The sequence below is a fragment of the Hirundo rustica genome, chromosome 3 (assembly GCF_015227805.2).
Source record: "Hirundo rustica isolate bHirRus1 chromosome 3, bHirRus1.pri.v3, whole genome shotgun sequence".
NCBI lineage: Eukaryota > Metazoa > Chordata > Aves > Passeriformes > Hirundinidae > Hirundo > Hirundo rustica.
This window is the reverse complement of record NC_053452.1, coordinates 90,603,541-90,618,180: the sequence shown is the minus strand read 5'-3', so window position 1 is coordinate 90,618,180 and position 14,640 is coordinate 90,603,541. Positions and strand designations below refer to the sequence as shown.

At 40.3% G+C, this 14,640-nt stretch overlaps 1 protein-coding gene across 3 annotated transcripts in view; it reads right to left on the bottom strand.

The window, feature by feature from the left end:
• Positions 1 to 14,640, bottom strand: part of KHDRBS2 (KH RNA binding domain containing, signal transduction associated 2) — a 336,050-nt gene that overhangs the window by 262,878 nt on the left and 58,532 nt on the right. For all 3 annotated transcript variants that reach the window (XR_005700299.2, XR_005700300.2, XM_040060662.2), the window contains exon 2: positions 7,163 to 7,290. Coding sequence is in view for 1 of the 3 variants with exons in the window: in XM_040060662.2 (XP_039916596.1) it covers positions 7,163 to 7,290 (128 nt within the window). In the remaining 2 variants the exon portion in view is untranslated. The remainder of the gene's footprint in view (positions 1 to 7,162; positions 7,291 to 14,640) is intronic.

Sequence of the window (14,640 nt, the reverse complement as noted above, 5' to 3'; positions counted from 1 at the left end):
ACATTTCCAATGGGGACTGGCTAGGACTTGTCTGTATTTCACACAGTTGCTATGAGCTACCAACTTCTCCTACTCATATTTTTATTTGTCACATTTTCTACTTGTGTTGTGTTTCTTAGAAGGTCAGCTTCTCAGAGAAAGACCAGTGTACTTACTAAGTGTATTGAGTACAAAAGATGTCTCCATCTTAGTTTTGGCCTTTGAGTGCTCTACAATACAAAATGGTAAATTCTAACTACTCTAAAAGGCTGCCTTGAAATATGGAAGGCAATACCACATTCCACTAGAACAGCACTGAGTAAATCCCACTAAATCACTAAGCAGCAATTTAGTGTCCCTGCTTGTAATTTCAATAATGAGTTTAAGGAAGAAAACAGTATAGAATGAAGGCTGAACTACATATTTTCATGTATAAATAAAGGGAAGCTACCCCATGAGCAATCTTTCACCATCATGCAATCAAAAAGGCAGGGGAAGAACTCCTAATGTTGGGAATTTTTTTTTTGGTACAACTTATTTTTAACTATCTTAATACTGTTTTAATTACATTGCTAAAGATTTATACAGCCATGGATAGTTAAATGAAACAGAAAGGCAAATCTCTAAATTCTATCTGGAAGACACTTTATTCTCTGCAGTCAGGAACAATTTTATGAAACAATTTTTAAAGAGGTCCATACAGAGCAGCATTTCTCAGCATGATTAAGAAGGTAGTTAATGCTGTGGGAGCTGATTTCAACAGCACTGTTATGAAAACGAATAAAGAATTAATAAAAATGGGGACAGAAATTATTTTTATATAATAAAAGTTATTTCCTGTAACCATTTAAGAGCTCTGCAAGATTGGTGTCAGCTCTAGAAGCTTTAGACAAAGGGTCCACTTCCTGAACTCACTTGGAAAAGGTAAGTAGAGAGATGGATGGAAGATCAGGTCCTAAGTAAGTCAGGGAAAAGCCAAAAAAATCCGTGTGATGTTTCTTCATGTATTTTAATGAAAGTACAGCTGAAGTATTTGTCTGGATTTTCCAAATGCTTGTTGTCATTAAATGGAACAGAAGATTCATATCTATTTTGAGTCTCAAATACAATCAGAAATACTGAAAAACTTCACTGAGTAGCAGAATTGCACCACTTGCAAGAAAATTTTGGAGAAGTAGAATGAGATTTTGAGGCTTGAGAGGTTTTGACTTTTCCCTCAGCTTAAGTGCAGGAAGATAACTACTTTTCCAACTTTTCTCTCTTGAAGTGCTCACATATTTGATTTTACTTTTCATAATTAGCAGGACAATTCATACAGAAGTGATTTAAAGAAAATATCTTGGTTACAGCTATTTATTTGAAGCAAAAAAAATGTCAACAATACTGAAAAACTATAATTTGAATTTTAAAATATTTCTGGTAGTTTATTTGAAATGTAATTAATGATTGAAATGGAAACTCTACATTAATAGGGAATTTGGTAAGAAGCAGAAATGAGATATTAGAAAACTCAAAAGATCCTTCTTCTAATATCTAAGTGCTTAATGGGGCCCGGTATTTCACCACTGAATAATATTAATTCAAGTATCTTTTCATTAGATTCTTATGAACCTTAAGTATAAAAACACTTAATATAAGTGTTCTGGAATAATTGTCTATATATCAGTGATTCCAGAAATTGAAATATAATGAAAAAATCAAATACCAATAAGTTCCAAATTTAACACAGTATCTATCAAAGAAGTTTTTGCTCCTATTATTCCTGGTGTTGTGTAGATCAGAGATTCTGAGTGACAATTACACTTGAATATGAAAATTGATTTGGCCTCAACTAAAAAGGAATTTTGAAACTTCCCCACACATTTATAAAGCAAATACCATTATTTTGTTACAAAGATGCATATTCAGTTATTTCATTAAGACTAGGTAGGGATACTAATTTTTCAAGATAAATTAGAAAGCATTCTTTATTTATACAACTATTTGCAGGACTAATTTCAGTACAGGACACTTCATGTAAATTAATAATTTTCTGCCTTCCAATGTTAAGGCTTCTCGTTAAAGAACTCAGTCGAAATACAGAACCAGTGAAATCTTTAGATTTAGTCTGGCATCAGCCTAAATTGTAGTATCTTGCCAATTATAAAGGCTTTTCTTGGAGAAAAAAAATACTCTCAGGGCAAGTAAAAATCTCCATTCTGTAGTTAGATACTTGACTCTTTTTTCTATTATAAAAGTGTTAAAGTCTTTCTAGTCTCCTGAAACATCTACAGGATTAGTGACAGATCAAATGTTCCTTCTGTCTTATGCATCAACAATGTACTTATTTCATTAAAACAATATAAATCACAGAGAGAAGGCATGGCTACACATTCAGCTCACTAACAGCCCAGGTTCCATTTCCCTTAGAAATTTTCTATTTTCTTGTCATTCCATTTAATGGACATATTAATGTATGTTATTCTTCCTATCTTACTTAAAAGCAAACTGAACACACAAATCACCTGCAGATGATTAATATGACAACAGTTGCTTTGAAAGCACGAAAGCAACCATCATGTTTGAGAGAAACAAAACATGAAAGAATGAGAATGCTAAATAAAAATCATACTACTTGCCTGAGTTAGATGTTAAAGACAGAATAATAAGAGAAAAGTTCACCCTTCACAATGAATTCTTTAGCACTGCTGAGTTTGTCTGTTATTTGCTTAAAGCCATGAGTTTATGAAGCATAAAACAACGTAAACTAATAATATTTGGCACTTAATCTTTAAAATAGTAACAGATGCTGTGCTGGTTTGGGCTAGGGGAGAGATCACTTTCTTTGAAGTCTGGAACTGTGTTTTAGATTTGTGCTGAAAAAAAAGTTGATAAAATACAGATGTTTTTGATATTGCTGTGCAGCATTTACAATGTCAAGGCATTTCTGCTCCTCATCCCACCTGAGCTGCAAGGAGGCTGGGGGTTCTCAAGGAGCTGGGAGGAGACACAGCTGACCCCAAATACCAACAGGATATCCCAAACCATACATGCCCAACATATAAACATGGGAGAAGGACGAGACATCTGGAGTGATAACACTTGTCTTCCCAAGCCACCATTAAACATGATGGGCCCTGCTCTCTGGAGATGACCTATCCATGGGAAACAGCGAAGACATTCCTGATTTTGCTTCACTTCCATGCACAGTTTTTGCTTTAGCTATTAAAGTCTCTTGTCTCAACCCACTGCCACTATTCCGTCTCTCTCCCATCCCACTGGTGTAGGAATGAGTGATTATCTGCATGGGGCTTGGCTGCTGGCTGAGGTCAACCCAAGACAGATACACTGCAATATTGAAGACTTTTATACACATACTGTTTATTTTTCACTTGTCAGCTATTTCATATATCTGCACTCATAGAAAGCAAAAGAAATTAACAAACAGAACCATTACTTAATGGCTGAAACCCAGCTAAACTGAAGCCAGGGATAATGAGGATGGAATTTCACCAAAGTCAGCAACATTTTAACTTACAATGTGTACTGGATAAGTTTGCAAACAACAACTTCCTATTTTATGTTCTACATAAAGTTAAGGCTTTAAATAAATTATCAAATTCTTAAACTGTGCAAAGGAACAAATTTGCAAAGACCATTTAGATGCTCCTTAAACAAGTTATCACAGAAAAAGAGAACTATGGAAAGCAACAGAAGCCAAACTAAAGGTAAGTAAATGGCAAAAATCTGTATTGCCATGCAAATGACGAAGTTTCCCATCAAGCGTCTGAACTATCAAATTTATTTTTCAGCAACAAGATAATTTCAGATTTTCATTTTTTTTAATAATTCATTCTTTTCCCATATCTGATGTATTTGAAATACATTCAAACTGATCTGTGCTGAAGTCTTTTTAAACAAACCTTGAGATCTTTTCATAGAAGTCTTATTTGGAATTCACATATCATGAAAATAAAATAAAAAAACAAAACAAAAAAAAAGGCACTATGAGACAGAAAGAAGGATCAACCAAGGCATTGCATCACTGTTTCAAGAGAAATTCTAACAGCATTAAAAATATCCGCTGCACAGAGGAGTGTGTGCAAATGAGATGCTGTTTTTACCTGGGCTGCTGGTATTTTAGATAATTAATCTCAAAAAAGATCATTGCTGAAGTATCAACTAACACTTCATCTCTATTTTAGACCCCTGTTTTAGAGCACAGGGAAGTGGCCTGTGTCTTTACCACAGCTGGTAACATCAGACGGTTGTTGCTAATCACAGCCTTTCATATTCTTTTCCTGTTGTCTGCACCAGACTGTGGACACTTGAGTAGATGAAATTTCATAATACTTATTCTGCAACACCAAAAGCAATTTAGACGCTAAAAGCCTTTTGTGTCAACTTTTGCTCAAACCTTAAAATGCTGCTGCTGACACTTCAGCTGTCATTGAAGCTTAGCCCACAGATCATTAAAAATGTTTAGGCCAAGGGTTCCCCTGAAGCAATTTGTATTTTTACATGAAGTTAAAGTAAGTGCATATGTCTTCCAGGAGCTACCCTCATTCCTAAACAGAGAGCCAGTAAACTGTTGTTTTAGATGGATTTTAAGTGGGTAGAATGTTTTTCCACAATTTTATACACCTGGACACTTTCTGCAGATTTACAGAACCCTGCTTACCCAGCACTGCCCAGAAAACCTTAGCAGTAAACAATGAATGAAAATTTAAAATAATGTTCTTTCAAATATAAACGAGTCCTAAGTGAAATCATATGGTAATTATCTTAACTGTTTATAAATACAAGTCTGATCAACTGCTCTTGTTAGCGTATTCTACCAAATATATAAAACTAATCCTCTCTTAATTATTTTCTACTGTTTTTCATTATTTATAAAGCAAGCTGAAGCAACTGCTGTGTACTCATTTGACTAATGTATAAAATTGTCAAGAAAGACAAGAAATGAGATGTTGGGGTACAAATCCCCCTTGGCCCCATTCATACAGGCCCAGGAGTGTCCAAAGATGTAAGGACTGAACTAAAACTTTCAGAAAAATTAAAATACATAAATTCACAGACGTGAAGTAGAAATACAAGTTTAGTTTTAAATAAACAGAGGATTTTAAGTGCCTTTAATAGCTACTAAGGGAAGCCCTAAGATCCAGTTTAAAGTTTAATGGTATAGCCTTTTGCAAAGATAGATAAACCTTAGACATAAAGAAAATAATGTAACCTTGCTGTGCATTCTTAGATAGAACAAATAGAGCTATACGCACAGAATTTGTGTAAGAATTTGCATCTGTCCTTGCACATCAATCTTAACTTAGGATTGACCCAGCAAGGATATAGAAAATTTGTGTATGTACCTAGTTAGCTAAAAATAGAATAAAAATGCACTACTTTGAGAACACACACAACACAAGATTCACGAAAGCACCGACGCTGCTGTTGTTGCTATTGCTGCGACTGCTACTGATAAGACGCTCACAGGACACAGACTGCTGATGCCTTTACTGTGGCTGGGGCTGCTGCTTCTACTTGGGATTTAGAAACTTTGTCTTAGAAGGCTTCTGAGTACTACTATGGACTCTAATAACTTTGCCTTCATGGGACTGATTTAATGATACCATAAAGGACTGCTTTTACAATTACCCAGCTTCTAGTCTTCAATGAAGCCGCCCTGACATCTCAACATCAACTAGATCACAGCAATCAGATGCAGTTTGATACAAAGTGCAAATGCAATTCTTGAAAGATGGTTCCTAGAGACAGTATCAGGAAACCTGCAGTACTGGAAATAGTTCCATGCCAAGCACAGAATATTGCTAGCAAATCAACTACAGAAACCTTGCAAGAGATTATTCTGCATTACTGAGTAAGTATTTCACTTCCATCACACTGATTTCTTTTGCTCCACCGCTCAAAAACTGTATAAAAAGCCTTATATCTTTTACTATTCATTAATATGACATGTTCATTAAAGTAAATGAACCTAATTTAATCATATTCAGGTGCTATATTGGATAGATGATAGAGTTTCGTCTTTTAAATAGTTTGTCTTTTATTATACTATCTTCATCAAACAGTATTCTGAGTAATTATCACACTGCTGCTATGAAGTTACAGCCCTATTACATCCTTCAGGTCACCTACAGCATTTACACAAAATACCACAAATCAAGGCAAAGCACCCCAGGCTATGCAGCAAGAAAGTAATTCCTTGTAGCACTGTATGTGTTTTTAAGGTCTTTACCATTTGGATTACTACATTATCTCAGTTTTATATTCACTAGTCAGGAGGAAAATGTCAGCTGGAATCATTGAATCTCAATTTTTTTACACCTTTCATTTTGTTTGATGAGCTTTTTACCAGTTGTAATTCATTGCTCTGATGAAAGTATAAGGCAAAAACCTCAGAGTGTAATCAAGGCTAATGGTGAACCAAATACCATGTGATAATAAATCAGCAAGGAAAAAATACTCTGGAGAAAAATGGAGATGTTTATCTATTCAGTATGAATACTATTAGAATAACTGTTTATGTAAAATAAAAAACTGTACAAGAAAACCAAACAAACACCCAAGTTCCAAAAAAAAAATCAAGCTCCTCTTATAAAAAATAAAATCCAAAACTTCCATCAACCAGCTAAATTTTGAAAGAAATAAAATCCTTTTTCTGCATTAGCGTATGTAACAATGAGAACTAATAAGAAAGTCTGAGATGATAAAACATTTGATTTTCATAAACAGCAATGAACATTGTCAGTCACAGCCTGCGGTAATCCTGATACTTGATCTTTTGAAACTTATTCATCAGAGAAAATCCCTCAACTCTTCTATGAGGAAGGTTTTTGGAGGTACTGGAACATTTTTTTTCTTCAGCAACTGATATTTTATTTTATAAAAGGATGATATATGTGGGAAAAAAATAAAACAACTGGGAAAACATCTCAGCAGTTTGCTTAAGGGCAAAACCTACCTGAAATTGAAAAAAATCTCATTCACTTTAATTGCTTTTCTGAAAGGCCCTGAGACATAAGCTAAAACATGTAATAGCTAACAGATACATTTAAACAGGAGCTTAATTTTTTTTTTACTATCACAAAGCCTGCATATTATGAGTCATTGAAAATGGTCAAGTGTATAACTTTTTCATCATTATATTAATAAATACTAAACAAGTGCTAGACTGGATTTACAGTACCTTCGGATATTGTTTGACAGGGATCAGAACTCTCTCTGACAACTTTATGTTTTTGTTGCTGATAACATCAAGATATTTCTTTTCATCATCTTCCTTCTTGCCTTCCGAACCCTGAAATTTTTCCATTTCTGAAAAACATCATGAAACAGAACAATCAGTGACATGATATCTGTCATCCTTAGGAAGTTTAAACTTACACATTCTATCCAGACTGTGTACTGAATGCCTGTGCTGTTTGCACTCATGTGACAGGGATTGTTGTCTTTAAGAGAACCTGGACTCTCAGCAGTGCTGAGAAGCAGAGGTGACAGTCCACAGGTCACACTCCACAACTAATTCTTCCCCAGCTGAAAGGGAAGGCAAATGGTCTCAGCAGGAGCAGGAATGGATGAGGCTTACAATTCCAACTATCAGTCTTTTAAAGGGAATAACATCATCACAGCTTGATGTTTTTTGTAAATGCGACCCGCCAGAACTAAGCTGGATTCTAACTGCAATGGCTAACTTTCAGTAAAAGCACTAGAAAACTGAAGAAACTTCTTGTTATTGAGTTTCCATTCAAATACTTCTGAATTAAAGGTTATACAAAATATGATAAGAAATAAAGTTAACTCTTGCTCAGAATTTCTTCAATTAAGAAATGCAGTAAAAATTGTGATACATATATATATGCTGATTTGTAGAACACGCTAGAATTTACCAAAAAAAAAAAAAAAAAAAAAAAAAAATCAGGTAGAATAGTTTTGAATCCTTTATTCCCTAAAGCTCTATAACCAATGGATAAAAACAAATTATTGAATTCATCATCCTGCAAGGAACATCTCATATAGTGCCTGAAAGCTCCCTGACAGCACAGGTACTATTGAAAAAGCTGCTTTAACAGCAGTGACATTGTTGACAGCAAAGAAAATGGCAATGCTTATAATGAGCTAATTATAACTGAATTACAGCTGAAAAGGGACAGCTGTGGGTTTCAGAAACGTGCTGCTTCAAGGACCAGAAAGCGAGAGTGGAAAGGAGGAACACAGCCAGAGCATGCTCCAACATTCATATACAAGTTTCTTTGACTTCCGACAAGCATAAAGAAAAAATGTGTTGAAAAGAACAGCCCATGTCATGATTTTTTAATAAATGTTTATGCTGCTTTTATGAGATCAAATAAATTATTTAAAGCCTGCACCAGCAGACAGTTCTCTAAATTACAGTCATAAGCTCTTTTAAAACCTCTCAGAGAACACACCTCAAAGACCTCAGATAAGATACACATTCAATACTTTAGGATTAAAAAGTTATTTACAATCACTAAAAGCATCAGAAGAACATTTCATTATTGTAAAATACATGACTACACATAAAAAATGTGGTATATTGCATTCAGTGGAAGATGAAAAGCAGCAAGCATCAATTTAAGTAAGTAAACTACTCATTTCAGGCAGGTTTAATAGATAAAAAGTTCTTTGAAAATAGATCTGATGCAATTATACAAAGGGCTGTGCTATGGGGGCAGAGAGGGGAGAGATAAAGCTGCATAAAGAGGGATAAGTGTTACAAGCACAGTAAGTACTAAATGAAATTAAGGAATTTCCCAAATGTATTGTGAACACAGTACTAAATTAGATAATTCTAAAAGGCAGGTGGGTAAAGTCAAGCTACATGTACACACATATCTTTCACTAGAACCACAGATATTTAAGTTGGAGAAGACCTTTAAGGTGATTAAGTCCAGCTGTTATTGAGCTCTGTCAAGTCCACCACTAAACCACATCCCTAAGTGCCTCATCTACACATCTTTTAAATACTTCCAAGGACAGGCATTTCATCACTTCCCCGGGTAATCCCTTCCAATGCTTGATACCCTTTTTGTGAAAGCATTGTTCCTGCTGTCCAACCTGAACCTCCCCTGACACAGCCTGAGGCTACGTCTTCTCATCCCCTCACTACATGCCTGGGAGAAGAAACCAACCCCCACTTGACTACAACCTCCTTTCAGGTAGTTGAAGAGAGCAGTGAAGTCCCCCCCACTCCGAGCCTCTTTTTCTCCATGTTAAATAACCACAGCTCCCTCAGCTGCTCTTCATCAGATCTGTGCACCAGACCCTTCCCCAGCTCTGTTGCCATTTTCCAGACTCACTCCAGACCCTCAGTGTCTTTGTAAAGGGCCCAGATCTGGACACAGAACTCAAGGTGCAGCCTCACCAGTCCTGAGTACAGGGGAAAAATTCTTGTCCTGGCGCTGCTGGCCACACTGTCGCTGCTACAGGCCAGGATGCCATTGGCTTTATTAAACAACTAAACTCTTTTCTCCTGGAAAGCTGCTTAAAGATACTTAAAAGTCTGTATGGTCAGTAGGGATGGGTACTACATGTGAGGACAAAATGCTCCCCATTGAATCATCTACCAGGCCTTGCAACCAGTCCCAGTCCTGCTTGGTTTTTGACTGAGAGTACATGGAAGTTTTGGAATGAAGATGGCGTCTTTGCTGAAGTTAATGAAAGACTACTTCAGCTGGGCTTATCAGAGTTATGTGGACAAGAGTTTGTTGATTTTCCAAGACTGAGACAAGCTGTGGTACTTTAATTGACTTCACTCCATGATGAGGGCTGAGCTCTAAGCCAGAAGAGCCAGTCCCAGCTTATTATGCAAGGCACAGGAAACAGCGATGGGTAGTCAAGTTTCTCCAGGGAACGAAAAGCAACAGAGAGCCCATTTCAGGTGAGGTCCCACAGTATTAAAGGTCAAACACAGAGAGAGAAGCAAATGAGAAGGGATCATGATGAGAGCCAGGCTGTAAGCCCAGAACTACAGCAGAAGGCAGCAGGGATACTGGGGATATCAGGTTTCTGCCAGGGAGCAGTGGCAACTAGCCCATGACCACAGCCAGACAGGTTTTGAGTATCATCTCAAGGAGGGAGAGTCCACAAGCACCCTGACAGTGCTTGGTCACCCTTACAGTAAAAAAAAAAAAAAAGTTCCCCAATATTCAGAGGGAAGTTCTGAGTTCTGGCTCTGTCTTCTTTGTACCTTCCCTTCCATTATTGGTATACATTGGAAAAGATCCCCTATGGAGTCTCCTTCAGATTGAACAGAGTGGAGGGAGCACTCTTAGCCCTTTCCTTGTAGGAGGGGTGCTCAAGACCCTTCATCATCCTTGTGAACCCCTACTTGACACTCTCCAGTATGTCCATCTCTACTTATGCTTGGGGAGCTGCACACTGGACAGACTGCTCCAGTGGAGTATCACCTCTTTTGACCTGCAAAGTTGGCTGAGGAGTAAGAAATGCCTTCAGATGGTTTATTTCTAAAACAGAACACAGGATTGGATATGATCAGTGAAAACTGTGAATTTATATGAAAAATATGACATTAGGATTTTGCTTGACAGTAGAGCAGTCATATGAGATGAGCTCACATGACTTGGATGATTTTATTCTTTGGGGCTGGAGTTTGTCTTCTGGGTGTGGTTTCTGAAAGCCCCATGATGTCACCGGGGAGTCATTGTGACACGCTTGACAACAAGCCTTTTGGATGCTTGGGGAAGCCCCAAAAGGCCACAGTATCTGGCCTTGTCCATTGGGGACAGACATCTGCAGGCAGAGGGAAAAAAGAACCCCATCCAATTGTGTGCTTCCTGAGGGCATAGAGAAGATTTGCTGGACAAGGACACTGTCAGGGCCTGGGGTGCTGGTCCCAATCTGCCACGCACTCAGGCTCTGGCTGCACTCATTGAGAGGCCAAGAATCCCTTTCCCAGGTTCCCAGCTCCTGCCTGCACATATCAGAGAGGTCAGTTCACATCCTGCCTCAAGAGCTAGAACATGCCAAGACACCCCAGCTTCACTTATTTGCCCCAGGATGGTCCCTGGCTTTGGTGGCAGCCCAGGTGTTGTCCTGAGGCAGAGTGGGCAGTTCTTTAATGTTGGACTTAGGCAGCTTTGCTACTGCCTGCAGACTGTGTCCCCCAGCACCAGGGAACACATCACCTACCTTATCTCTTTGGTTTGCAGGGCAAAATGGCCTCAGAGAACAACTCGGCAGAAAGTGGCACCTCTTCCCCTGCTGCCAGCACCAGCCAGGTGTCCCGGGCTGCACGTCGAGGTGCTTCGGAGAACCTACGGTGCCCAATCTGCCGGGCTGCCATTAATGACCGAGCTTCCGGGAGCTGGCGTCAGCACCCCTTCTGTTTTTACTGCATGGTGGAGTGGTTCCACAATAGAGTGGAGGGCCTGTCACCTTTCCTACATACATTCCACATGGTGGGAGACAGTAACTCTGAGGTGCACTCCATCGGGGAGTCCATCACCTCTGCCAGCCATACACAAGGAGAGCGAGCTGGATCCCGCTCTGCAGAAAGATTCCAGCATCATTCCTCAGGACGCCAGTGCTGTAAGTCTTGCAGCAGAAGCTGCGGTGGTAGCCATGGGGGCAGCCGTGGGGGCAGCCGTGGAAGGGCCCAAGAGAAGAGCCGAAGCAGGTATCCAAGGAGGCACCACAATGGCCGCACTAGGGTCCAGCAGGCCCAGGGCTACAACCACTCAAGCAGCAGGAGACAGCAGCAGAGCAGGACTCAGAACACTGCTCGTGACAAAGGCCAAGCTTCAAGGACCAAACGGCGCGTCCGTGCCCTCTCAAGGAGGCGTAAGCGCCGTCAGCAATACCAGGTTTCTTTCATAGAACCGAGGGCAATAAGGAGCCGATCCCGGCAGAGGTCACGCAGCTCTGCCAGCCAGACATTGAGGGAGTATCTAAGGAAGATGGAACGCGATGAGGGACGAGCTCTAAGGTATGACTGCTACATCCGCGCCTCTTCAAGGAGGAGCGGGCGCCAACAGCAGGGACGCCGGGTTTCTTACAGAGAACCGCAGGTGACAAGGAGCCAAACCCCAGGGAGGTTCCGCAGCACATTGCCCCTGAAGGAGAATCCAAGGAGAATGGAATGCTCTGAGAGACAGCCTTTAAGGACTGAACAGGGCATCCATCCCTCCCCAAGGAGGAGTGAGCGTCTTCAGCAAGGACACCAAGTTTCTTTCACTGAACCATGGGTGACAAGGAACCAATCCCAGGCAAGGTCCCGCAGCACACGGCACCAAACACTGCGGGAGAACCTAAGGAGTATAGAACAAGATGACAGACAAGCTCTAAGACCTGAACGGGACACCTCAACCTCCTCGGGGTGCAGTGAACACCATCAGCGGGGACGCCGTATTTCTTTCACTTAACCACAGGTGGCAAGGAACTGATCCCTGGGGAGGTCCCACAGCCATGCTGGGCACAAGCCTGGTAGCACACCCTACCAACAAGGGAACTACTGTACGCCCTGTTACCAGTGTCAGGAATTATACTACTTTAGACAAAGACAGACCCTACTAACAATTGCAAAAATAAAGTCAGATCCAATGCTCAGGCTTGTGGCCAAGTATCTATTCTCCATCAAAAAATGCATCTAAAAATCTAAAGACACTCTTGCAAGGCCTTTTCAGGTTAAGAGGATAATAGGCATGAAATTTTAGTGCTGCTTTTATCATTCTCTTCTACGGTACCCACTTGTGTATAAAACGGCGTACCAAACATTTTGTATGGAGGTGCCTTTTCTCCCTTTACTGAAGTTTCCACAGTGTGATCAGATTTTCTCCTTTTTGCCCTGGTACCAAAGACACCAATGACTTATTAGGAAATCTCTTGTCCTTCCACACCTGTTTTCTTCTGCTTTATCCCAAACATCCCCCAGAGAAACTTCTGTTACCACTCTTCTCACAATGTAGCAGTGAAGAGTGAAATCAATTTACAATTACTCTGTCTCAAAGGCACTGCTTATAATGCCAATCCAAATCTAATGCCTGGTAGAAAGCCTCTGAAAAGCTTTTCCTTCTCCTTCTTCTTTAAAACCTTTAAAAATAACCCCCAAAGCCTTCATAGAGAAATTTGCCCCCATGGTATGCCCTGTACAAAGCCTTAGGTTTAATGCCCGGAGTGGCAGTAAAGGCTCCTCAGACCATGGCCAAAGACAACCAAAGTCATCAGAAAACAGTGCTGTGCCAAGAACTGTTATTTCGAAGTGAGACTGGAGCAAAAAGAGGAGTCTTCTCAAAAGACAGAGACAATACATTAATTACTGGAGCAAGACAAGCTGTATTCAATTTTTGTACTGAACTACAGTCAGCCAGTGTACACCCCTCATATCACTCTATGACTAGTACCATCACAGAAAAGAAGCATTAAGACAATCTCATGAAGGAATCCAGGCCAGGATCAAGCTGTCAATTTCCTGGCCCACAGCACTGACATGCAGCTAGTTGCTTTAGTTGTAAATTTTGATTTGCCAGCTGCAAAAAGCTATGGTCACTTGCAACATATGCCACAAAAAGAGAACCAGTGCCTTTAGTGAGATGTTGCATTCATTGCACCTTCATGCTTGTGTTTAGCTTGTTAGTTTTCTGTGCAGTCACTGATAAATCTCCCAAAGGAAAAGAAGTGGCTGCCACATGGACAATTGTCTTCTGGGAGACAAACCTGGCTCTTCATGAGCATATGGAATCATTCAAACCTTCTCAAGTCATGAAGTCTGGAGGGGCTTTCTTAGCTTGCTTTTGTTTTGAGTCACAGAACCACAGAATAGTGGAGGCAGGAAAGGACCTACAGAGGTCATCTAGTCCAACATTTTCTGCTCAAGCAAAACACTCAGAGATGGTGGCCCAGGACCATAGCCACACAGCTTTTGAGTACATTCCTGCACATGTCATAAAGGTCAGTCACCATCCTGCCTTGAGAGCTGGAACATGCCAACACACTCCAGTGTCACTCATCTGCACCAGGATGGTCCCTGGCACTGGTGGTAGCCCAAGCACTGTCTTGAGACCAAGCAGGCAGTTCTTTAATTCTCAACTTTGGTAGCTTTGTTGCTGGCTGCAGACTTTGGTCCTAGTGCAGGAGAACGTGTGCTGCTGCTTACAGAAAGCTATAGTCATTATAGGATTTTGTGACCAGCTGTATTAGGACTGCATGGCCTAGTTTTGGAAGTGGAGGGAGCTACAGGGCTGGTTCCTGTGAGAAGCTGTCAGAAGCTTGTTCAGTACCTGGCAGAGCCAATTCCTGGCGGCTCCAAAGATGGACATGCCGCTGGCCAACGTTGGGCCAATTATAAATGGTGGCAATGCCTCTGTGATAACACGTGTAAGGAGAAACAAAACAAAAATGCTAGGGCAGTTGTAATTGCAGCCAGAGAAGAGCAGAGTGAGAACATGTGAAAAGAAAAACTATGCAGACACCAAGGTCAGTGAAGAAGGAGGGGAAGGAGATGCTCTAGGCATCATAGCCAAAATTTCCTCTGCAGCCTGTAGTAAAGGTCATGGTGGGGCAGGCTGTCCCCCTGCAGTCTGTGATGATCCATGGGGATGCAGAGACCCACCTGTAGCCCATGGAGGAGCCCCACACCAGAGCAGGTAGATACTCAAGAGGAGGCTGTGACCATGTGGAAGACCCAAG